The sequence below is a fragment of the Drosophila montana genome, unplaced genomic scaffold, assembly GCF_035044405.1.
Source record: "Drosophila montana isolate Dmon_TW-CO22-7 unplaced genomic scaffold, ASM3504440v1 contig_3833_1, whole genome shotgun sequence".
Lineage (NCBI taxonomy): Eukaryota > Metazoa > Arthropoda > Insecta > Diptera > Drosophilidae > Drosophila > Drosophila montana.
The window spans coordinates 2,302,245-2,328,770 of NW_026998704.1; the positions used below are offsets into that span (position 1 = coordinate 2,302,245).

General features: G+C 42.5%; 1 protein-coding gene across 3 annotated transcripts; it reads right to left on the reverse strand.

Moving 5' to 3' along the window:
- Positions 1-1,237: 1,237 nt before the first annotated feature.
- Positions 1,238-26,296, reverse strand: hbs (hibris). Of its 3 annotated transcripts, none has more exons than XM_064695979.1 (12): positions 25,788-26,296; positions 6,325-6,843; positions 6,095-6,265; positions 5,737-6,027; positions 5,374-5,673; positions 5,019-5,309; positions 4,646-4,948; positions 4,295-4,579; positions 3,937-4,218; positions 3,066-3,868; positions 2,598-3,002; positions 1,238-2,410 (listed from the first exon to the last, which is right to left on the reverse strand). In XM_064695979.1, exons 1-12 carry the CDS (start codon positions 25,825-25,827, stop codon positions 2,402-2,404), a joined length of 3,699 nt encoding a protein of 1,232 aa, XP_064552049.1. In that variant the 5' UTR covers positions 25,828-26,296; the 3' UTR covers positions 1,238-2,401. The 3 variants fall into 3 exon arrangements, with proteins under 3 accessions (XP_064552049.1, XP_064552050.1, XP_064552048.1); XM_064695980.1 differs by having other exon boundaries at positions 2,598-2,981; positions 25,788-26,295; XM_064695978.1 differs by having other exon boundaries at positions 2,598-3,868.
- Between the last annotated feature and the right edge of the window lie 230 nt (positions 26,297-26,526).

Sequence of the window (26,526 nt, forward strand, 5' to 3'; positions counted from 1 at the left end):
AAATTCTCTCAAAGATCTTTGGGAATGATTTTGAAACCCATCTGACAATAAACAAATATCTTACATACAACCGTTTTATGCCAATTTACCATTGTTGCGGGTGAAATTTCCCAAATCGCTGAAATACGTATTCATTAAATTCATATGTAGAGCTTTGAAAATAAGTTTAAGGCAAATCGGACAAAACTTGAAACTTCACCAAAAAAATCTTTGAATCGCACTTTTTACAGTTTTGACTCCCCTTTTCACCAAGGAGGAATGCATTTTTCGAAAAGTGTAAAACACCACTCAAATGAATTTGAACAATGATCTTTGAAAACGAGATTGAGGCTTATCGAATGGTAAACAAAAAAGTTTCAGACGAACGTTTTTCGCGATTTTTGCACATATGAGAAAGGAATTTCCCGAAACCCGGACTTAACGTGCATCTTTATCACATAAGGTAACCAGAGGGAAAATTTCATAGATTTCCAGATAAATACCTGCTCTTGGCGTAGACAACATGGCATGCAAATGACTTAATTCTGGGGGCAGTGAAAGCTGGCCCAGACTAATTCTATGATCCGCTAATGCAGCCTCCATAAATTAAGAAATAAATATTATTAAATGTGTCATTAATTAAGCGGAGCAGCGACGCTATTAATTAATAAAATTTCTAAGCAAAAAGCCGACGCCGTTAAGTCTGGCCCCAAAAACAATTAGGCAGCATTTAAGGTGTAAGCCGGCACGCCTACCCAATGGAGCCCACAGCAAAAATGGTGGCACAAGAATGATGAACAAAGCCAAGCGCTGATTGATGGCAATAGACAAATTTGAGCTCTGCGGCCGAATCATGTGGCATAATGAAGCAGGTGGCTAGGCAACGGCGGCCATTCGTGGGCGTTAAGTATCCAGCGGGCATCCACAGAAATCCCATAAATGAGTTGGGTAGAAGAATATGTTGATTTTTAATTTTTAAAAATTTGTAAGTTATTTATTCAAATACTTTTGTTTGAAGTTACAAAAATTTGTTGTGGGTGTTTTTTTTTTGTATTTTTTTTTCGTTTTAAATATTTTGTTTTTCTTTGATGTGAAATATTTTAAATATTAATTTCATTAATTACATATATAATTTATTTAAATTTGATTTTATATAGTACACATGCTTATCTTGTTTAAATGCAAAGATCTGAAGTCTAAGTTTAATTAACATTTTATTTAATTTTCGCGTTTGTATTTCCCTTTTCTGTTTTTTTTTTTTTATTTAACATAATTTTTGGCGCTTGCGCGTTTACGCATATTTTATCATGTATATATTTTATTGTCATGCATGATAAAAAGTCGTTCGATTTGTGTAAATATGGTATATCATATATATGTTTGTGTTTGTATATGTGTATGCACTTATACTATTTTAAATTGGCTCTTAAATCTAACGAAAGTCACGCTTAAAAATATTTTTATAATTGAAATACGCTTAAGGATTTTCTTTTGTTTTCCTGTGATTTTGAATCGTTTGTTTTTCTTTTTTTATTTTTAAACTTTTTTTTGCTTCGAAAATCGTTACGCCTATTGGGCTTATATGAAGGTATATCGAGATATTGGTATGTCTAGAGCTTAAACTTGAACAACTGCTAATGAGAATGAGTCACGACTCAACAGACTCGTTAATATTTACGCTAAATGCTAAAAATCGTAATTGCTACTACTTAATATCAAGAAAAATGCCTACAAATTAATATTTGAGTGTTGTTTTGTATCCACTAATGCTGCTGCTTATTCTTCTTCTTTTTCTTTTTCTTTTTCTATTTCTTCTCTTGTCGTTGTTGTTGTTGTTGTATTAGTTGTATTTGTGTTTGTGTTGGTTGATGATGAGAGGGGGCAAGCATTTGTAGAGTGGGTTGCGCACCTGCCCCAAAGGCTAATCCATTGCCATTGGCATCAGCATCGCCATTGGCATCGGCATCGCTTCGATTGATTGATGTGGATCCAAGTTTTGATGTGCGTGCTGGGTATCATGATGCGGTTGGCCGAGTCGTGTCGACTCGGTTGGAGTGGAGTGGAGAGCCTTGGATACAGGTACTTATCACAGCCTTCGAGCGCCGCATGCAAATGTCTTTTCTCAAAATACATTCAACATGTTTCCTCCATTTGCGCTCCATAATAATCAACGTCATTTAGTAATAATTATAAACAGAAAACAAAAAACTTGCAACAGCAACAACCAAACCCCAGCAAAAAGCATCAACAAAAACCTCCTATTGACTGAAATCGACTCTATCTCAATTTCATTATGAGTATATCCGTTGTTGGTGTTGTTTCTAATTTTGGTGTTGGCTTTGTTTTGTGATGTGTGATGTCAATCAGTCCAGCTGGGCTTGGCTGGTGTTTGTTGTCTTTCGTCTTTGACGTGCTGCATGGTTTAGTAGGTCTGTCGAATAAATTCATGAGAAGAAGGGAGAAGAGCGAAAGAGAATAGGTATTAAATATAATAAGCCAGTATAAATAACCTAAAATCCTACCAACGAGGGGACGAGAGTCATTATATCTGGCTCTATTAAATGAAAATTTCTTCTCGGATAAGAAATAAATAAATTTAAATGAAATCTTTGACTTACCACTGGTGGATAGGACATGTATTTGTCGCTCATATTGAAGTAGGAGCCATCGGCTGGCGGCGCTGGCGATGGCGATGATATGTAACTGCCCTTGATGACCAATGAGGAGGCAGGCGATGGAGATGGTATATACAGGCCATTGGAGATCAGCATGTGATCATCCTTGGCGCGCATGGGCATGCCCTCAATCATGCCCGTTGCGCTGTTGCGTTGACTATGCCGCTTGGGATTGGGCAGCGTGCGCGTGAAATCTGGATTGCACAGCGGATAGGGTGGCGTGCACATAGAGCTCTCCTGGTATTTGGGTGGATATGCCGTCGACTGTATGATGTCCACGTTCTCGACGAGATATGTGGAAGCGGCCGCCTTCTTTTGCACGTCCGCCTGCAAAGCAGTGATGGGCAGCTGGTTAGGATTAGTCCAATCAGTCTGCAGTTCAATATTTGCTATTAGCTGTAGCCTATTTACCTTATAGACAGACTGATTGTCATCCTTGGAGTAGGCATCATCATTGCTGGGCTCCGTTTCGCCTTGTGACTTATTCTGCCGCCTTATAACAAACCAGGCTACAAGTGCAGCATTCAACACCAACAGCACCATGGCCGCGGAAGTAATGCCAATGATCATGACATTGGGCAGCTCATCCTTTTCGGTATACTCCGCAGAATGTGGTTGAGAGCCCTTGCTAAGGGTGAGCTTGATGTCCGGCAGAAATTTGCTGCCGCCCGCCTCATTGTGCGCCATCACAGAGTAGAAGTAAGTGCCGCCGGGCTTTAGACCCTCCAGTGTGATGTTTTGTTGGCCTACCTTGGCGTCCATGTACTTGTATTTATCCTCACCCTGCTGCTTGAAGCGAACGCGATAATACACCTGCATGCCGCCGTCAAAGCCAGGTGTCCACATCAGCTCCACGCTCGTATCGCTGACATTGCCCACCCGCAGCTGCAGAGGCGTATCCGGCCGCGTTGGCTTACTAAACTCCAGAGTTGTACTGGCCTGACCCATTGAATTACGCACCACGCACTCGTACTGTCCATAGTCATCCGCCGAGGTACTCTCCACGAGCAAAGCGGATTCAAAGTGCAGCGGATCCACTTGTCGCTCGACGCTCGTGAATTTGTTGCGACGCTGCATCTTGAGATCCTTGCCATGACGACGCCAAATGAAACTGGGCTGTGGCGAGGCCAAAGCACGGCAAATGAGCTGTGCCCGAACGCCCAAACGAGCTGCAAAGCGGGTGTAGGCAGGCGAGTGATCAATCTCTGGGGATGCTGCAATCAATAAAGGATTCGATGTTAGCTGCTATAAAGGATTGCACAGAAGATGCTTTGCTACTTACTCTGTACGACAAGGACAACATTCTTTGAAGCTGGTGGTCCACGTTGATTGTCCACAGTGCAAGTGAAATTGCCAATATCCCCACGCTGAACATTATCAATGTGCAATAGTGCGGTGTTGTTCTCAAAGGTGGAAGTGGTGCGTGTGGCTAAATCGTAGCCAGGTCGTGACCAACGCACATGGGCTGCTTCCAGTGGGCGGGCTTGCACTTGACAGGCGAGGACAGCCTGTGCGCCAGATGCAAAGCTTTGACCCTCGGTGACAGAGGTAATAATGGGTGCATCTAATTGAAGAGCAAAATCAGCAACTGGCCAACTTATCGAGGGCGCCTTGGCTACGGCTACCCTATGACTACTTACATTCGACAATCACTTGAATCTCCAGCATGGCTGTGCCCTGTGTGTTGAGTGCCTCGCACACATAGACCCCGGCGTCATTGCGGCCCAGGCGACTTATATTGAGACGAGGTCCATCAGATATCAGACGCTGGCCGCTCAAGGGGTTGCTGCTAATGGGCAGGCCATCTTTGGTCCAGGTATAGCTAATGGACATGGGATTACCACTGGCATGTAGTTCCACTTGTAGTGGTGCGCCTTCCACGCCCACAAAGCTGGTAATCTGAGCAACGTCGAACTTGGGAGGAACTATTCACGATAGAGGTGGCTATTCAGATGGGATATATCGACAATGGATTGGTTGTGGGCACTTACAGAGTATGTCCAGGCTGATGGTCTCGTGAACGCTGCGCTGCAGTACTTCGTTGTGACTCTGACAGGTATAGATGGAGCCATCGAGATCTTGGGTAATGTTCACGTGCATCTCCAGGGTGGACACCGAACCGCCCCAGAGACCAGGCCTGTTGGCCAGATTGAGTCCTTCCACTGGTATGCCATCCTTCCACCAGCTGATTTTCGCGGGTGGATTGCTCGAGCTGGAATCACAGATGAGTTTGGCTCGAATGCCGGGCACTAGGTTCTTGGGTGCAACACTTATTTTGACTGTCTCCGGTGGAACTAAATGGGCAAAGCAATCACAATAGATGAGGAACCAGCCCAGAATGCTTGAGTCAGTCGAATTACTTACAGTGTACGCCGAGGGTCTTTGTGGCGAATAATGGTATCTCGATAGCCGCATTTTGAACCTCACATTTGTAGATGGCATTGTTATCAGAGGCATTCACCAGCAAAGAGAGCTCCGAGCTGATTTTGTTATCGGTCACCTTCGAGGCGGCGTTCAAGCGCTTATCGTTCTTGTACCATTGCAATGTGGGTGGTGGATTGCCACCAGCGGAGCTGCATTGCAGTTTCAGAATCGAGCCGGAGATGAGAATGTCACCGTCGTTGTAGCCGGTCAGTAGAGGCGGCGAGGGAGGATCTGTGGAACAGAAGCGGCTAAAGCAAACTGCGCGTAATTGACCCTAGGTTCCTGATCCACTTACACAAAACATTCACCGTGTGCGAACCGACAACATTCTGAGAGAGCTCCGCGTTAAGCGCATGACAAACGGTGATGAAGGTCCGACTCTGGGAATCGATATTCAAGGTTATGTTGGAGCTGCTCACCCAGCCACCATCAGCGCTGATTGTCGTCTTGTAGGTGCTGTTATTCAATGGACGCCCATTCATGGACCAGTTGATGCGCGCCGGAGGATTGGAGGGAGCTGTCACGCAGTTCAGCTGCACAGCGTCGCCGACTTTTGCATGGGTAGCGCCGCTCAGGAAAACATCCTTAGGTGCGTCTGTTTAGAAGGAGCTTGACGTTACAGGCAACTGGGGACTTAAGGCTAATCTGCGCAACTTACATAGGACAGTCAGATTAAGTTCGGCACGCAACGGAGTATTGGACAGCAGGTTTTTAGCCTCGCAGACCAAATTGGCGCCATTATCCGATGCATTGGCCGTGAATTTGTACACATTTTCCGAGAGGCGACCCGACGTGCGTTGCGGTGAGCTAATGACCTCGCCATTGCGATACCAAACCAACTGTGCTGGAGGATTGCCACCACGACTCCGGCAAGCGATTTGAACCTCCTGACCACGACGCAAAGTCTCGCCTTGGCTGTAGCCCTCAAAGAATGGCGGGCCGGGTGGGTCTGATGGGATGTGGTGGAAGTAAGACTTAGTTGCTGGCGAATACAATTTAGGGGTTTCTTGACTTACATAGCACAGAGAGCTGCACTTGAGCGCGCATGGGCACATCCGGAGGCAGCGCCTTGTGTCGCGCCTCGCACGAGAATTCCTTGAAGTCATCGTCAGAACGCGGAGAAAGATGCAACGTGGAGCTGGTGCGGAAACGCTTGGCCGATGTTTGATTTATTGAGACAATGGGCGCTGCAGGAGGCAGCCAAGTTAGACAAGTCGAAATGGACAAGCTTGAGTAAAAACCTTACCCAATGTCATCGGCGTCTCGCCCTGATACCAAACAATCTCTGCCGCCGGATTGGCATTCTCGGTGATGCACTGTAGCGTAAGGTTTTGACTCTCGATGACCTCCACCTTGGCGTTGCGTGCATAGCCATCAATGGAAATGCTGCTGGGTGCTGCCACAATGCTGAGCTTGGCATTGGCGCGAATGGCCGGGTTGCCAGCGGCCGGGCCCACCTGGCACTGGTACTCAGCATCGTCCTCGAGCGTGGCGTTCTTAATTTGCAAATTATATATGCCATGGGCGGCATCCACCAACACCGAGTAGCGCGGAAAACCGGGAATTACTGCTGAGAAACCTAACGCGAAGCCATCCTTTGTCCATTGAACCTTCCCTGCGCGCGAGGACACCTCACAGCGCATCAGCGTATCCGTGCCCTCCAGTATTTGTAGATCGTGGGGGGTAACGCGGAACTTTTGCACAGCGAGCGAGGCGGGCGAGGCGGTCGAGGGGCTGACTACCTGGGCACTGCAGGTGACGCCAACTGGGAGAAAAGAGAAAGAGGAAATTCGCATATTGTTAATCGGCACGTTCGACAATTGCGCACGTAGTTGGCAACTGCAGCAGGCGGCAGGCGGCAGCGAGCACCTAGTTCAATTGGCAACGCAATCGACGAATCGACCTGTCACACGGCCCAGTCACAGTCACACTCACAGTCACAGTCACAGTTACAGTTACCTACTTTTCGCAGCCCACACATAAAATAACCATTACTTAAGCGTAAGACCCAACGACGCAGCCCAGTCACATCTCACTAATTTGGAACAACTTTTATTTTATTTTATTTTTCTTGTTTTTTTTTTATTTGTTTCGCACACACATGGCTCACATGTGTGTAGGTGTATGTGTCAGGGCACTTTCAGACTGTCATTGAGACATGGACATGTCCGTCCGCCCGTCCGTCTGAGTCTCAGTCTTCATCATGGTCTGCCCGTTGCCAGTCTGTGTGTCGCTATATCAACCCACACCGAAACGATGTAGGTCTCCAGCTTGCGGCTCATTAGCATTAAAATGTCTTAAAGAAAAGAGCAGGCCACGTTCGATACCAAATTGAACCGACTACTTAGCTGTGTATGTGTTCGAGTGTGTCTGTGTGTGAGTGTGTTTTGTCGTCGACCTAATCAGCATTAGAGCAATCTACATAGGTAATACGTATAAAAGCACGCACAGTGTCACTAGGTCATAGAAAACTTGTCCGAAGGGCTGAAGAAAAATCATGTCAAACTTTGTAAAAGCTAAGATCTAGAAAAGTATATTAAATTTATAAAATAAAGTGAGAGCTCTGGTTAAATGTCTTGCCTAAGGGACTCAAACATTCAAACTTCAATCTTAGTAGATAATATAAGGCAGCTAATAAGCATTACTAACATTTATTAATGTGTAAAAAGTGCTAATTAAAGCCAACGCTGAAGGTTAAATTAATATTCAGTTCCATATATCTCTAGTGACTTTTTTATTTCGCAACTAGCATCTCATTTTTAAATCAATTTAAGTCATTCCATATTTCGAATTGGAATTTAGCTACTGCCATTAATTAACATTCAGAAAGCAACATATAATTCTCAGCTCATTTGAAACTTGGCTGCCAATCAAAACAAGTTCAATTAGTTCCATTCCATATAATTCAATTCCCAGACAAGCCAATGCTAAATTAAACTGGTTAAAAAAAAAAAGACAATATGTTTTTATAAAAATATGTATAATTGATTGCATAGTTTTTGTGCCACTGTGCGGGACAGGAACCAGCTGAGGCAAACATCCAAGCACTGCGTGAGACGTGCCTACAAATGGTTCAACAAATAAACGTCGCTGTCGTGGACTTCATCAATGGATTAATTGATTATTTGTCGTACACAACAGCCGACAGGCCGAGGCTGCACGGTCTTGAAACGAGCTCGATTTCCGTTCGACTTGGGCACGAAATGAACTACAAATAAATATATATATGTATATATACATCTGCATAAAATAGAGCTATCCATTGTGGATATGATTTGGTCACAACGGAAACGCAATGCAGCGACCACCCGCAGCTGCAAGTTAGTCATTCGTTATTCTTGGTGTTGGGGGCGCGCTTCAATTTGCATAAGGCCGCATTAACTTGGCCCAAAGTTCAAGCAATTAAGACCAAAGACCAAGAGAGACAGTTGACCAACTGCAACTACCACAGCAAGAACATTTCCTGCGGCAATTAACCAACAACAGCAACAACAACAACAAAACTGCACAACTTGACAGGTTTTGCGACGACAATGACAACGACAACGACAACAACAACGACGAGAAAAACAGAGGCCAAGCCCAGGCCCCGTCTCCGGTTGGCTACAACTCATTTAGTGTCATTACGAGGTGCCCCCCAACCCCTCTTCCATATACATATGTACTTATACATTTGTATATGTGTATACCTTGGCACATGCAAGAGAATAAGCAATGGGTAATTGTCACACATATGCAGGGCAGGATGGCCAACAAAGAAATCCTTGAAGTGTGACAGTAGGAAGCACTGGCAGAGCACAGTTCAGAAAATAAAGAAGAAAACACACAGGCTGCAAAGTGAAGTAAATGAAAGACGAACAGAAGGTGGCTAAAGTAAACCGGTTTACCATTTCATTCATGCGTTCTGGCCGGTGGCCAGTGGCCAGTGGCCAGTGGCTAGTGGCTAGTGTCTGGTGGTTGGTGGAAGGGAAGCAAGGAGTCAGCAGTCAGCAGTCGGTTCTCAAATGCTCTTCCAAGGGGCTGTAATTGTCAACTGGGCCCACAAATTGTACGCAAACTAAACTAACAGCTTAACCGCAAAACCGTTCCATGCCAGCCGATGTTGATGATGCCGATGCCTCTGCCGGTGCCGATGCCTTTGGCCAACAGATTGTTGCTGATGCCTCTGCCGATGCCTCTACCAATGGCGATCCTGTGACTCCGACTCGAACTCGAACTCGGCCACAAGTTAAGTGAGTGTGTGAGCTGGCCTAGGCTAGGCGCAAAGCTTGCTAATAGTTTTGAGCATGGACTACGTCTACGTGTGGCAATGGCAAGCGAAGCGCAACGCCGGATGTCGCACTAATGGTCAGCAGCGCAACCCCTTGCTCGCACAGTCCCTGCTCGGGCGCCAACCTCATGTGCACTGTACTCCACGCCTCTCTGCTTTGTAAGTTAAACTATCTACAAGTCATTAACTCATATAAAGCCAGCGACTGCCGCACAGCAGGCTGGCAGGCAGGCAGTCAGCAGGCCTACACCGTGTGCAACAGAGACCGAGCGATGTTGCTGTCCACAGACAATCCATACAGAAGTGGCCTGGACCTAAACCTGAACCCGGCCCGGGGAGCTGCTACTCTCCTACTCTAGTACTCTGGACCAACGCACATTTTGCTCAATGCTTTTGTTTTTTCCAACCGTCTTTTGCCCGTTGTCTGTTGTTGTTCTTATTTTTTTCTTGTTTCTTTCTGCTGCTGCTGCTGATGTTGCTGCTGCTGATGCTGCTGCTGCTGTCTTATCAAGACCAGTTTCCAGTTTTGCCGCTGTTCCTGTTTTCGGTTTGCTGTGTTTGCCTGCAACTTCAGTGCGTTAATGGAAAATATTGTGGCATATCACAGGAAATCCGGTGAGGTTTTTTCTCGCACTCCTTTTTGCGTCAGGACACTTAGCGTGCACACAGTCAGCAACAACATGAACAAGCACAGCAGCAACAACAGCAACAACAACAGCAACAACAACATGCTCACGAATGACTTTGACAAAATTAACGGTCACATAAATCTTTGCCAAAGAGCTTCTAGGCGCTCTTTGCGGCTTTGCGTTATAAATTTAATTAAAATTTCTTCCTTTTTTCAATGTTTTTTTCTTTGTTGTTGTTGTTGTTGTTGTTGTTTTTCGTGGCGCGTTTTGTTAATTTAACAAATGCCTTTTATTATATTGATTAAAGCGGCTTTGGTGTCAAATTTGTTGTCAGCTATGTTAAGCGCCCACAAAGTGTTTGGAATTGTTTTAAATGGCGCTGCGCAAAGGATTTCTGGGTAGCCATGACAATTATTTTCAACATGTGGCTTAGAGCTCACCACACAGCAGCAGGAGCAGCAGCAGCAGGAGCTCTCCTCGCCGCGCGCGGATATGTGGAAAGGCTTATAATTTGAAAAGCAGCTAAGTAAATGGTGTGCACTCGATGCTGAGCCGCTTTGGCCAACAGATTGTTGGATCAGTTTTCTCCAAGCTGGTTTCGTTTAACCAAAAGGACATGGAAGAATCGTATTATTTTATTTACAGCACTAGGTGCTTAGTTATTTCTAGAGCTAGAGCTATTGCTAATTTAAGCGAATTGTCTGGCCACAAATTGATGCTCAAATTTCACAGCATGTTGTGATATTTAAAATAGTTTTTTAATCATAAATCGCAGCCCGCATTTCAGTCGTCTATCAATCTTCGTAGCGCAGCTAAACTGGTTTCTTTGTCTAGAATATCAACGTCATCACAGTTTAAAAATATTCATAATCATTTGTTATATTTTTCGGATACGCGTTTCAAATGGTAAATATTTATTATCGAAATAGCGTTAGATTATTTGTTGACTGGCTGTCAATAACAACACAGAATAACAATAGTATTAAATCAATTGAAACATCTATGAAAGATACGTTGGCTTTCGTATTTATTCCTCTATGCATAGACAAATATACTCATTTTCGTATATTGATTCGCTTCGAACTTGTTTTTCATCTTTTCAATAACAAAATTGCCAGCATCCTTTATCCAGACTTCATCTTTCATATTCACTTGTGCCGTCGATTTCAATATTCTCCTTTATTGTCTGTGCTCTCGGCTATCTTTATGGCTCTGCCCAGCCTCAGTCCTTGCCCAGTGTCACGGAGCGAGCATTTAATGTTCGCCTTGGGCACGCTTAATAAATTCAAAATAAAACGCATTTGACTCACGCGAATCGCACAGCCCACAATAACATTCTCAATGGTTCCCAGAATTGGTCTCCTTCTCCCTCTCTCTCAGTCACTTTCTCCTGCTGCCTCTCTGAGCCTGCGAAGCTCTTGGTAAATTTCACACAAATTGCCGCATTACCAAGTCTGTCTGACTGACTGTCTGTCTGTTTGTTTGTCTGTGTGTGTTTGTGTGCACTGATTGAATTATAAAATTTGCAGCTGAACAAATGTGACTAGCCATATCAAATGGTTACACACACACACACACACACACACCAGGAACCCCCTTCCACTACCCGTACCCCTCTCTCCGCCTGCCTGCCAAAAACGGACAGGCTCTTTGGCAGCGACGTTAAACTAATCAACTAATTTGCTATGAACTTTGCGGTCTGCACAAATTAGAGCGCCATTCGAGGGGCAGACCAGTGCCAGTTGAGGGGCAGGGGGAACAGAGGAACAGGGCCAAGTAACCCAGCCAGCCATAGCATTAACATTAATTATTTTCTGCTTCATGAGCATTTTAGATGAACATGAACTGGAGACTGGAACGAAGAAGATGTGCACCCGGCTGCTGCCGCTTCAATGTTAACCGGCGCTTTCATCCTTAATTAATTAATAAAAATTATTGCCCCTTTTGAACTCTGTGGCTGTCAACTATTTTTTAAATATGCAACAAAATACTTTCTGTTTTATTTCATTCTTTTTTTTTATATATTTTTTGGTGTTGTCTCTGTTTGACCGCAGCACGAAAAATTGTTTTCAAAAATTGAAAGTATTTTGCGGCAGGCCCATGCGGGCGAGGCAATTAGTAAATTAAGTCTGGCATTTGGTATAGAATTCTTTTCAACTCACAATTTAAATGCACAAATATTTAGCTAAGCAGCCAAAATTGTTAAACATGAATTCGCAATTTTAAAACCCATACCAAATAAGCAGCAAATGGAGCTCGTAAACTTCATCAAAAATATAAAAAATACATATGAATATTGGCATTAGTGAGGCCAAAGCTAAACAACACTTTTGAAACCAAATTTAACAGCATTCGGAAGAGCCGAAAAAATAACAAAACGAAATACAAACCAATTTTGCCGTATTTTGTTGTTGTTGTTGTTTATATCTCTTCTTTTTTTTTTTTTTTTTAATAATAAAACAGCAGAGAGCTGTAATAGATTTGATGATTTTATGACTGTAAGCCACTCAACAAAACATTCGTTGGTTTATATGTTACGTTCGTCCGGTTGTCAAAGCCCGTCCAAGCAATTTTGTTTTTGTTGTCGCAGATGCGTGGGTTAAAGATCTTAAACACCCACACATCCCGCAGAGCCGTCGGAGGGGAAAAAGAAGGTATTTTTGAAAAAAAATTGACAAATTTTATTAGTCATAAATTTTGGGCAAGCATAAAAATCATAGACAACACCTAGGCCAGAACCAAAGGAAAAGAAAATAATAATATTATAAAAAAGCTGCGTCGGCAGTCTATGAAAATAAATTAGTCAGTGAAAATATATACAGACTTATGTATAGAAAAGAAAGTTGGAACAATATAGCAATGAGGAAGAAGCGCCGATGCCTTAAAATATGCAACAAAATATTATTTAGTGCGCTCGTAAAACTTGGGCGGGTGTTTCTCTGCAAATGGGCAAAGTTTGTGGCACTCTTCTTCTTAATCCTGTTGTTGTTGTTCTTGTTGTTGTAGTCTGTGGCAGGCAAATTAAATAAAATTTTTTCGGTTTTTTGTTGTTGTGGTGTTAAGTACAGCAAGGCTTCGGCGAGGGTTGGCGTTGCCTTTAACGCGTTAAGTTTGGTTCTTAACGGCAAGACTACCGGTCTTTAAGCTAAGCCCACACACCCACACACCCACACACCCACACACCCAGAGCCGCAGAGCGGCAGCTGTTCCATTGACACAACCCACAGCGCTGCAGGGTATTTGAATAAGAAATCTGGCGAGCTCGGCCATTTCAAAATGGTACAGCAATACACATATACATATACATAACATATACTCATAAAGAAATCAAAATCAACATTTAGCGCTAGCCACGGCTTAGAAAACCAGTTCGAGTGCCACTAACTAACTGAACCGTCGCCACAGCCTACGTGCCTCAAATACGGGTTTATGAATGGCAACCGCCATATGAATGGCTCACAAAGACGACAAAGACGTGGGCCGGCTGCGACGGACAGACAATCCCCTACCGAAAGACCGACGCGCCGGGGCTTTGAGCTGTAGCGCATATCAAACTGAATTTTAATTTAACTGGCCAATGCGAGGGGCTATTCGAAGCGTAGCTCCAGCTCCAGCTACAGCTCTAGCTTAAGCTATGTATCTACAGTGAACTGGTCGCTCTGTCTCGGGCACCCAGAGCACGCACCTGGCTTTGACTTTTTTGCCCGGCTTAGTTTAATGCGCTCTGCGAATTGGCGGATCGACGGGTCGCCGGATCGACGGATCGACAGCTCTGGCAGCGATCGACGGCTGCACTTGTCGTTTGCCAAATGCCAAGACACGAAGCCATTGCATGCCACACTTGGCTGTTGCCGTTGCCGCAGCCGTTGCCGTTGCCGTTGTTGCTGCTGGCTGGTGTATGTGGCAGCTGCATAATTATAATGTCTGGGCCCAATTGGCCCGCTGGCTTTGTATTATATATTATTCTCTAGCTTTTCTGAATGTCTTGACTTGCCGAGCTGTGCGTCCGTCTGTCTGTCTGTCTGTCTGTCGCGCCAAAAGGTCAAACTACATATTTTTGCTGTTTTTATTGACGTGCTGAACTTTGTAGACGTCTAAGTGTGAGACTTAGAAATGAGTTAGGCCCGTAACTGGGTTAGAAGAATTTAAAACTTCACTGTATTAACAAATTTTAAGCTCAAATTATAATAAAAAGGCATTTAACTCAGCTCATGATATAAATATATTTAAAACAAGTCATAGATTATAATGCATGTCCAATAAATTTTGGTAAATAAACAAAATTGTTGCCTTCATAAATAATCGCATAACACAAAACAAATTATTGTAGGAAACTGCTTAATATACAAAAAGCATAAAAAATGTGCATAAAATTTGTGAATTAAAAACCAAAATTAAGTAAATATCAGAATCGTAAATTCAAAGCTAGTTACCTTGTTTCTGTTTTAGTATCAATTTTTTAAAATCAACAATTCCTGCTCATTAAACAATATTGCATTTAACTTAATTCTAAGAGTCGCGAATGTTTAAATTTCATTTGACTGCCAAAAAAAAATGCGGAATTAATACAATTTTAAGCGTACTATTTAAATTTATAGGACTCGGAACTATCTCAGTCCATTGCATTTTTAAGCCTGTGGCTCTTCGTTTTTACTCATTAAATCAACTATAAATACGTATATGCAAATATTATGTATGCAATTCCATTTGATTTTTATGTTGTATTATTTTTGTATTTTATTTTTATTGCCTTGTACCCGCACGCTCACGTAGTATCCATGAATGAGTTTTGCGGGTCTGTTGAAAAGTTTTTTAGTTTATTTTCGAGTATTGTGCTTGCCTTTTTGTTTCGTATTATTTATGTATGCAGATTTAAACTTTTTAACTGTGGGATTGTTTGTTTTCAGCTTTATAGAAGCCAGCTCGTTTGTTTTTAAAAAGTTTAATGGCTGTCTGATTGCAGACCAAAATGCTCGTATTACCTATTTATATTTTCAAGGATGTGTTCATTAAGTTTTAAGCTTTATGCATGTAGGTGCGTGTGAACAAATGCGGGTGATGTCCACAGATTTGATATCGTTTATTTAAAGGCGCAATATATATATAGACATTAAAATCAGCATTTAATTTTCAACTTCAACCCAAACGTCGCTTGGTCTAAGAACTGAACACAGCCAGTCAAGCGCGTCGGGCCAGAAATTCAAGTTATCTGACGGCGTTTTGAAAACTGCTCGAGCATAACAACTGTCTTCGGGCCCCAGTCAAATGTTAGATAATCAAGCGACACCATGGCCAAAAGATATGCTCGCACTGCAACACGAAACACGGGCACACTGGTCAGATTAATGGCTTCAAGCTGATTAGTTTGAGGCCAAGACAAGAGACAAGACAAAGGCCAGTCAGCGATGGAAGCCATAATTAAGCAAAGCCGCCGCAGTCCGCTGTTTAGTCTGAATTTGTAAATTATAGACAAGCCGGGTGGGAATAATGCTCCACATGCCCGCCAACCAAAATGTTCATTTGTCAAAATTAACACGCAGCCAAAAGCCAAGAGCCAACTTGCTGCCGCTGCCGTCTATGTTGTTGTTGTTGTTGTTGTTGTTGTTATTAATCTGCTTGTTGCTAATGTTAAACAGTTACTAACTTATAAAAGATTGTTTCAGTCACGATGCGTAGGAGCAGTCAGTTATTAATTATTTAGATACATTTATATAAATCCTCCTACTGATAGCCCTTAACCCAATTACAGCTTTTGTATATTTGTAGATATAGCGAAACTTGTATCTATATTTACAGCTTAAAATGTCTGTTTAAATATATATTTTTTTAATATTTCTTGCTTGAAAGTTAAATAAATTTCTTAAAATAATAATATCAAATACTTTGTTTTCAAGAGTTTTACTCAAATATTTTGTTCCTTCTCTGAAAATATATATGTACTAAAATAACCGTCTAAAAGATCACTACTCCATTTTCTATAGAAAAGTTACAAGTTTCCTAAAAAAGTTTCAATTTATCAAACTATATGAACTTTGTTATTTTCCCACACCTACTATTTATGTCCATATTTGGTAAATTTTCAATTACTATTCAATTTGACCCAATATTGGACATTACTTATTATGCTTGTTGTTAACTCTTGCATTTATTCTTGGTAATTGCAAAAGCAAATTGAAAAAACCAAAAACACGACGTTTAACAATTTTCACATTGTCGCGTCTTGTTATTAATTCAATTTTTTTTATTTATTTATATTGTTTATTATTTCAATTTTTTTTGGGACACAGTTAACGTACACTTTTGTGGGTTTTCGGCCAGGTCTCACTGGCAGTTTAATTGAGGCAGCGGAGGGGAAAAAGAGACTGACAACTGCTGTTGTCCAAAACCGGCTTAGGCGCGTCGCACACACACACACACTCAAGCAAAACAGACAACTCATAGCCATCCATCATTATGAAATTTGTGCGTGTGTGTGTGTGTGTGTGTGTGTGTGTGTGTGCTTAAGCACGTTTGTGTGTACACGTTTGTGTTGAAGTATCGGCGAGGTGCACCTGCTCGCATTTAGCTGGCCTGGGAAGCACAAGTTAAAGTCGAAGAGGCCTCCTTCATTGATAGTTTCATGCACTCCGAGCTCAACTTTCGCATGCGCAAAGCTGTCGGACAACATATGCTGACCATCCAGGCACAGTTCCAGCGCTCCAGCTCCACTCCATTCGAAGCGGCGATCTGTGGTAGCTGGAACCGGCCCAGCTGGCTCGCTTCAGCTTCTGTTTTTGCTTTTTGCTGTGATTCTGCGTGCTATAGTCTGGGGTCTGGGGTATCGTTCGGGTTTTTATTTTGTTTTTGTGCGCCCCGCGTAAGTTAATATGACTTGTAGCACGATGATTGCTTCCTGTGGCAGAGAGTGACTCGAAAACTCGAAAACTCGAAAACTCGCACGACGCGCATAGGCGCTGACAGCGACGCTGACGACGCTTCATCAGCTTTTGTTGGCCAACTTTTGCGAGCTGACTTTTTTTTATGAATGAAAAATCGCTGCTGCTGTCGCTGCCGCTGCCGCTGTCGTTGCTGTCGCTGTTGGCGGAAGTAATAAATTAATTGAGTAAATATCGATTCGCACTGCTGCAAGGGCTGCCCTGTTAATTGGCAGCACTTGAACAACATACACGAGCGCGCACACATAACCAACAATCGAGCATAGAAGTTACAGCTCTGCAATTGGAGTACTACCATATATATTTTTCTTTTCTATTTTGCATAGCCAATTTGGCTTGTTTAAGGGCAAAAGGATGTACATGGGAGTAGGGTATCTGGCTATCAAGAACCGAAGCTCGTCAACATGAACGTTTGTCGTTGTCGTCGTCGTCGTCCTCCTCCAGCAGATTAATGACCATTGATAGCGCATATTCAAGTGCGCATCGAGCGTATATTAATGCAGCTTGATAATTTATTGAAAGCGCTTCTAATGAATTTTTATGTTTGCCTTAAAGCAGCAGCAGCGGCAGCAGCATATTGGTGAGGGGTACTTTGGGTGCTGCCAAAGCGCTACTAAGTGCCTTTTAACGGCTGCTTCCGCCAGCGTTTGACTTGTAATTTGGTACCTAAAGCGTTTTTTATGGCAGCTTTTATGGCAGCATATGCCAACAAGCTGTGTCATGGTGCGTACTAAACTTAATTAATTGGCCAACGGCGTTGTTTTTACCAATTATATCAAGTTCCTTCGTCAACTTGCTCAACTAACTCTAGTTTAAGGTCGGCAACCAAAAGGTGAGAGAAACAATTGCAGCTTGAATATTAATTGACATTTTATGGCACTTTGTGCATGTTTATTTCTAGGATGGAAGTAGAATTTCTGCCTTATTTGAAGATAGTGTCCCTTATTATATACATGCAGGCCAGCAGGATACTTGGATGTGCCTAGAGGGAAATGCTTTGCACAGCGAGCCGGTTTTTAGCTGCAGGCAGCAAACGTGCAGACGGATGAGGACTCTCCCCCTTGAGCTATCTTAAATTGGCCGCAATAAGTTGATTTTAGTGCTGAATTTATTATTGGATCATAGAATAAACTAGCCTGTGGCCACAACGTTAACGTTGTTTTATGACATTAAATTAAACTGTGCAAAAACTGATGATTAAGCTTTATCTTAAAGATAGGAGTTATATATGCAAATGAGTGCATTTAGAGTATATAATGTTCCGCCCACATAGTCTGCTTAAAATGCGACACACGCGCCGCTTTTCAGCAACATCTCATGGCCTGCCTCCGCGTTCTGCCGTAAATTACAGTTGCAAGCGCTATAAACCGCTATAAACAACATCCGCAGCCAACTTCACACGTTACAGATCTTTAACCCAATATTTTGCAGAAATTTTATTATTTCGTCTGTTTTGTTGTTGTTGTTGTTGTTTTTGTTTTTTGTGTTTTTTGAGGTGTTGGTTGTTGTCGCTCTCTCCTGAATATTGCTGTTGCTGCGGCTGCTTTATCGCATTGATCTGAGCGTCATGCATAATTGCATATATCAGATGCAAACACCTAACTGTACACATGTTGCTATAGGTGTATATATATATATATATAGATATATATACACATATATGCTCGTTACGAGCGGCCCGTCATAAGCAGCGACTGCAGCAACAACGAGAAGACAGCGGCAACAAAAGCAACGGCAACAACAACTGCAACTGTTGCAACTTGTTTGCTGCGGCTGCCGTTGCCGTTGCCGTTGCCATTGCTGTTTGCTGCTGCTGCAGTTGACGCCACCTAACTGTCAACTTTCTTTTTTCGCCGGCGCACATAATTACAGCCAACCGTGTGTGTGTGTGCCTTTGTGTGTGTGCGGTGTATTAAGTTTTACTTGCATGCAATTAGCATAAAAAATATCAACAGAGCTTGCATTTATATAACGCTACAAATTATGCATCATTGAGGCTGCCACAGCGGCAACGGCAACGGCAACGACAGCGGCAGCGGCAGCAGCGCCAAATTGCAATGACGTTGAATAATGACCGAAAATGCAATGGCAACAGCCGCGAACTGCCACCCCGGCTACCAGTTACCAAGTGGCAGTGGCAGTGGCAGCCACGAGCCGCGCCAGTTGCCACCGCAGTTGCCGCAGCTTCAACTTCAGCTTCAGCTGACGACAGACAAGCGACGATGATGGAGATGGACACGGAGACGGAGACGGAGATGCAGCTGGAGACGCTGAACGCGCACATATCTACGTATGCTGGAGTCGCCGACAGCTCCCCATCAGCGTGGTAGGTGCCGTGCCACAGACACCTCACGCACGCCCACTTCCACCTCCCACCTCCCACCTCCCATAGCCACTACCATTGCCTCTCCCACTCCAAATCTTGCTGCATTGGCTGCAAATCTGCAATTGCAAACATGCACACACAAACAAACACGGCTCGATAGGCATAGACATTGTGCTCGAGATGTGCAAATAGAAATGTGATTCGGTATTATCGTGATTAAGCAACATTTATAATCATATCAAATAATCTTAGTAAATATGTGTCATTGCAAATATATGTGTATTTACGTACTTTTAATACAATCGATGAAAACAACAACTTAAATAAATACACTTAAAATATCCCAAGTTTACTTTAATTCCCATACAGATACTTCATCAAACAATAGCTTGAAAAAGCTCACAGACAATTTATATTTTATTGTTTTTAAGTTATTAAATACACAAAAAAAAAAAAAAATGTTTACTCGAGCCAGGCCAGCTTAATATTAGACTACAGAAATATATAAATTTGGTATTTGGGAAGCACATTTTATTATACTGTATGAAATAATCACGACACAAGATACGCTTGGTACGTATTAATGCCTAAGATCAGGCTAAACTGCCTTTTTATTACTATAAATTTATTTCACAAAATGTTATAGCTTGCAGTATAACCTGGGCATAAAAAAAAATGTAATCATTTGAAGGAAAACAAAATGAAGTAAAATATTCCATTTATAAAAAGAAATCAACATTTGCGCAAATTTTAAACTAATGTGAACGTCATATTGTTTTTCCTTCTCTCTTTTTTCGAGCGTGTGAAAGCCATAAAAGTCAGCAAAATAGGGTCGCATAATAACAATATCGATGATACGAACGTGCCCATCTCTAATTCACACATATGCAGGAAAAAAACATGTGTATGTGTGTTTTGTGTGTGCTTTGAAAATAGGCCCAGTTGGGAGATTGGAGGGCCACGGCACGCATGAATAGATGCATAGACAGCTCGACGCTTTGAAAGCGCATTCGTAGAGCTCTGCTCGGGTTTTTACTCACTTGACGCGCAAAGTGCTGCAAAATAAGCGCAGCGCTGGGCGCACATAAAGCACAAATATACAAATACACACACACACACACACACTCACACACATGGATGCAAAAACAAACAAAATGAAAGCGTATAGCAGTTAAAAAACACAAAAAACGAGCACAAAAAAGTTATATAAAAAACACAAAAAAATTGGTTCAATTTAGCACAAAGACAACACTAAGGAGGGGGAGCACATCAGGCAGCATTGGCAGCATTGGCAGCATCGGTTCATGATGGGCATATGGGCCTATTCGGAGCTCAGTTCAGCTAGGTTTTCTTTATTTTATTTTCTTTTTTTTTTTTCAGCAGTCCAAACGAATGACGACAACTCGTTAGCACAAATTTGCTATGAGGGGTGTTTAATGGGCGGGTGGGAGTTGCTACTAAGGTGCGGGGGGGGTGGGCAGAAGGAGGAGGAGGGGGGTTTGCACTGCTGACTGCTGTCAACGCCTTTTAAATGGGCAGCTACGAAAAAGCTTTTTACAATAGAATGAAAATCCAAGCAGAACGCGTTCCCAAAGCCGCCGCCAAAAACAGGAAAAGTCACTTCACTTTGTTGTTGTTGTTGTTGTTGTTGTTGTTGTTGTTGTTGCTCTTGATGTTGATGTTGCTGTTGATATTTTGGCAAATTTTCATAAACTGTTATTTATTTTTATTGCACAAAGAAAATGTAAGCAAAAGAACAAAAAAATAACAAGAGAAAAAGACGCAGCAAAGTTGCGAGCAATTTTCTGCTGCTTTTCGTTATTATTATATTTTTTTGTCGTGTTAATTTTTTTCGATGTTGCCGTTTTGCTGGCAAAAGTCTGTGGCGGAAGTGAATTTGCAAAAAAGACAACAACAACAACTACACGCACACACACACACACAGAAAACACGACGAAAAAGGAAAATGTTGTGCGCTTTTGACCAGCCCCAGCCAAAGGCGGCACAAACAGAAAATGTTTGCGAAACACAGAAAAACAACAACAGGAGCAACAACTATACACATACATACATATATAAATGTATATATTGTATAAAAAGAGTGTCAGACTGAGCGACTCGTTGAGTACAGGCAAATATGCATAAGCCAACAACAGGAACAACAACAAGAAGTAGAGGAACAAAAACAACATCAGCAATAACAACTTGGAAGCGCATTTTATTTACATAAAAACAAATGACCAGCATTTTGTGCGGGTCTCCAAGTTGCTGGATAACATCGGATAGTCAAAGTCAAAGCCGGGAGTGAGTTGTACAAATGGACATTTAAAAAAAAAAAAACAAAAAGGTAAGACAGGGGTTGTAATTATCCAACACGAGAGATGGGGGCAGCAACAGCAGCAGCAGCAGCAGACGAAACCCTCAACAAAGTTGCACACGTTGGTAGGTCTATTAGGTAAATGCCTCAGCATGGGCCTGGACCTGGACCTGGGCATGGGCATGGGCATGGGCATGGGCCCGGCTCCGAGCATTTTGGAATTTGCTGGGAAAGTTGCAATCGTCAGCCCCAGCATGAGCTGGCAAATACTTAACTATGCTCGTATGAGAGAATTGTGAAAGGATGGCGACAGAATAATCTGTAGATAGCTTTTACTTATAACTAGCACAAGGTACACAAGCCACAAGAATCCAGCAGCAGAAATATGTGAGATAGACAAAAGTAGCCTAGAATGCCAGCAAAACTGAAACTTATTCAAAATGAGCGGAGTTGAAAGGTAATAATTAAAAATGTAGTGCAAATTAAATGTAGACAGAATTGTGTGGAATTCGAAGTTAGATAATACTCGAGATTTTAGAGATTAAGAGATTAGAAACTATTTTATGTTATTTTACTTAAAAGTTATATTGAGAAAAAAATATTGTAAATAAAAATGATTAAAATAATCAGTTGTTAGATATAAATCTGAATAATAATTATTATGATTTTAGTTGAAAATTAAACAAGAATTAAAATTGAAATTTTACGTTTCTTATGGAGCTATTATTTAAACCTGAATCTTTAAAAATATGTTGTTAGCAAAGCTCTTCATTCGATCGACTTAAAATTGGAAAACATTTTAATACTTTAATTAGTTAAACTAAACAAAGTAATGGAGCCCTCGAAATAATTGAAACACTGCAAACTCAAAGCTCTCAGCCATATGCAGAGCATCGCTCAAGAGCTCTATAAGAATATTACACAAAAGTTTTGGGCCAGTTCCAAGTGGAGCACAGCCAGATTTTGCTAAGGCAATTGCGGTCAGTTCAGGTCTTGTACCGGTCCGCCTGCCCCCCCGCCTTCGCCCCCTGCTCGGGCTGCTTTTAATGTTCTATGCTGCACTCTTACAGTATATGTGGGCTGTCTGCTAACCTCCTCCCGTTCCCGCTTCCGCTGCGCTCAGCCCCAACCCACAACCTGTTCAACATAATTCGCAGTAGTTTTTTTTTAATCAGAGCAAGTGGCTCACTGGACAAGTACTCGTAGTTCTCGGGCTGGTACTCGGACTCGAACTCGGACTCGAACTCGGACTCGAACTCGGACTCTTAGCAGCTGCTGCTGCTGCCCACCGATTAGCCGTAGCGCTTAGCCGTACCAGTTCAATGCACTGCAAAGTGGTTGCGTATTATAACCCACACAGAGACCCGATGGTGGCGCAAGTTTTAGACAAGTGCGTCAAAAGTTTTATGCCAGCACAGATTTCAGTTACGGCTTTAAGCCAAATCGGTGCTAAGTCCAGCTATGAGCCAGGAGGCCGTCCGTTTGCCGAGGTTTTAGCTTTAATTCAATTTGCCTAGGTAAATCGCTGGGATTATATAGCAAAGTCCGACATTTCATGTACATACTCTTACTCGCACACACACACATATCTATGCACAGAGCATAAACCTACATATTTGGCTTAAAGCTCTGTACGCCATCTGCCCCCCCCCCCCCCCCTCAATCCCCTGCTGTTGCCCATCAGCGCTTACGAGTGTGTAGGCAAAAGAGATTTGTAAATTCTACACTTTTTTTTATTCAACTTCTCACTCTCTCTCACCCTCTCACCCTCTCTGTCTCTGTCGGCTGCCGCCTCGTCTTTCAGAGCTTAACCACATCCTCAATTTTTCTAGTTGTGCTAAAAAGCGAGTGAGGAAAAAAAATGAACGTAATCATAATTTTTCGTGCCGTCTTTTGTAGGTTGGCCGCTTGCTACACATGTTGAAAATTTGACTGCCTCAAACTGTGTTTTGCTTGCCCCATTGCGGGCTCTGGGGCAGGTGTATTTCTTTTTAACCGCCTGCCTGCCGGTTTTTCTCTACTTTTTTTTGGTTGGTATTTTGTGTTTTTGTGTTTTTTGCGTGCCCTGCCAGTTTGCCAGTTTGCCAGTTTACCAGCTTGCCAGTTTGGCTTGTTTGCCTTTTGCAGCCTGACTGGTATTAATTTTGAACGCGTGCAAATGGAGCTGGTGCCTGCGACCACATGCCGGGGCAGCTGCTCCTGCTGCTCCTGCTGCTCATGTCCATATCCCTGGGCGTGCGCCAAACGCAGCGACAGCCGACGAGCAACTGGAGCTGCGGTCATAACGATGCCAACTGCAACTGCTGGGCCCCTTAAACTGTTGTCCTGACGAAGGTTCCAAATTAAAATGATGTGCCACAAGATATTTTAGCAATTTTGTAAGTACACATAATGAATATGTACGAAAATCGTTATGTCAAAAATCATTTCAAATTGCACTTAATGGTTTTTTCCTCTTTATTAATGCAGTTATTTTGTAATCAAGCGCCATCAAACTGGGATATAGCAATTATAAGGAAAAACAGGGGAATATTGGGCAATAAAATTGGAGTTGGCATTTTTTTGGGTTTCACACATTTGAAAACACAGAATTATTTATATATTTTTGTTTAAAAATTGTTTTAATTCCTTTAAATCAAATGATGATATTTAAAGAGAAATCATATTTTGAAAAATTTGATGGAAATAATATTCTGCAAAGTAACTTTTCGTAATAAACTGGCAACAATTTCATAGAAACGTGTAATTTAATTGCCATTTCTGCGTATATTCAATTATCGTTTTTATCTAGTTAGTCCGTGTCAGCAACAAAGCAAATCTTTAGAAAAACTTATTGTCGTAATTCCCCCTTAATCTATTTCAACACATACATTTCCTTTGTCTTTGCGCCACTTTTAATCGTCAATGCAAATACACGTTTGTTTATTTAAAGCTTCTATTAACAGCACGTTAATTAAAGATTTTCAATGCTCACTAATAAATTCGTCATGTGGTGTAAAATCATTAGAACTGTGTTAGCGAAGACTCGATGACAGCTGTTGGACCACATCTAAGACTCTTAATTTGATTTCCAAACATTTTCATCGGCGTTTTCATCGATGCAGCGACAGAATTTTGTCCTCAATTCATTAGCATTGAATCAAAAACAGAACTTTGTAAGGGCCAAGCACGAATTCGATGCACAAATTGTGTGAAACTTGTTAAATGTTTTACATTTTTTATGCAAATAGTTTTCAATTAGCAGTCAAACAAACTGCCGGGCAACAAAAGCGCGCCTGACGTTTTACAATAAAAATGCAAAATTGCAAATAATTAAAAACAGGAGCAGGCTGCAGCCTGCCGCATGCCGCTTGCCGCTTGCCGCATGCCGCATGCCGCCTGCAGCAGCGGGCAATAGCAACAACAAAGTGCGATGGCAAAAATTAAATTATGTGTGCCACAAAGTTCGCCTCGAATTATGTCGCATAAATCAAATAAACAGCAGCGGTGGCAAAAAAGCAAAAATATAAAAAAATATCAAGAAGTGGAAGAAGAAGCAGCAGCAGTAAAGTTGAGGCTGCAAAAATGTTGAGGAAAATAACTGAGAAAAAATTTATACGAAAAACTTTTGCATTTAAAGCGAGCCCGTGGGCAACAGCAGCGCGACGGCAGAGGAGGGGCGGGGGGGGGGGGGGGGGGGGGTGGATGCTGGGCTGGTGGCAAGTGCGCCGTGTGTTAGCGCAACACTTGGCTATGGCCAAAAAAAAAAACAATACCAACAACAGCGAAAAACAAAAAAAAACAGCAATTTTTATACGTACTCGTATTGTGAAGTAGAAACCACAGTCAGCAGCGGCAGCAGCAGCGGCAGCGGCAGCGGCGGGCAAAAACAAGTGTTTAAATGTCAACAGCAAACAGAAGAAAAACCAGCAGCAGCAGCAGCAGCAGCAGCAACGGCCCCAGACAGCCCAGACAAAAGGAGTTATGTGCGAGATACACTCGCGGAGTCTGCGGAGCCACACAATTCATATGGAAAGATAACCGCTGCCGCGTCTGCGACTGCGTCTGAGACTCATCTTCTATTTTATATATATATGTATTTGACTTTTTTTTTTTCGTAGCCCAGTCAAATGTCATGAACTTTTTGGTGCGCAGTCCGCAGCGGTCAAAATACAACAAAAAATAGACAGCAGCGCTGCATCTATGAGATACTTTTTGGCGCACATAGCGCGAAGCTTCGCTTAATAACTTACCCGAAAGCAATGCAAATGTCAAAGTTATCCAAAACTGCATCTTGCCGCCGTGTTTGATGTGTATATTTGTTGTTGTTGTGATTTGTAACTATTTGATTGGCCGCGTTGCTCAACACGTGGAATTTTTTCTATATTTTTTCTTGTAGCTGTTTACAGTTGCAGATACTTTGTATCTTTTGTGTTTAATTGCAAGCGGCTGCCAGTTTTAGGCTTGGCCATGCATTTGAGCCATGCATTTGGGCAAACATTTTGCGCAATAGACACGAAGTACACACAGAGACACACACGCACACTCACACTCACACTCGCACACTGAGCGTAAGCTTGTTAGTTAATTCTAACTGTTAAACTGAATTTGATAACCTCTTAGGGGTTTTAGCCATGCAAATGCCTTTTAGCGGCTTTCAGTTGTTTGTGTTTTGTCGTTAATTTCCAACTCGTTTCGACTCGACTCGACTCGACTTTGTTTTGTTTTGATCGTTGTTGCATTCGACGCTAGAGACACGCGACGTACATAAACAACGCGCAGACCGTTGAAGACTAAACGCAGATACAATTGCCGCCTCCGTAGATACGTTCAGCCAGACAGGTCGAACTCGAAGCGCCGCTCACAGACGATTGAAGCGAACTCGAACCTGGAATCAGGTGGCTCACAGAACGAAGCTGCAGCTGCAACTCGAACTCAAACGCGAACTTATACGAGGCAAGCGAGGCGAGTCAATGGCGGTTTGAGTCATTG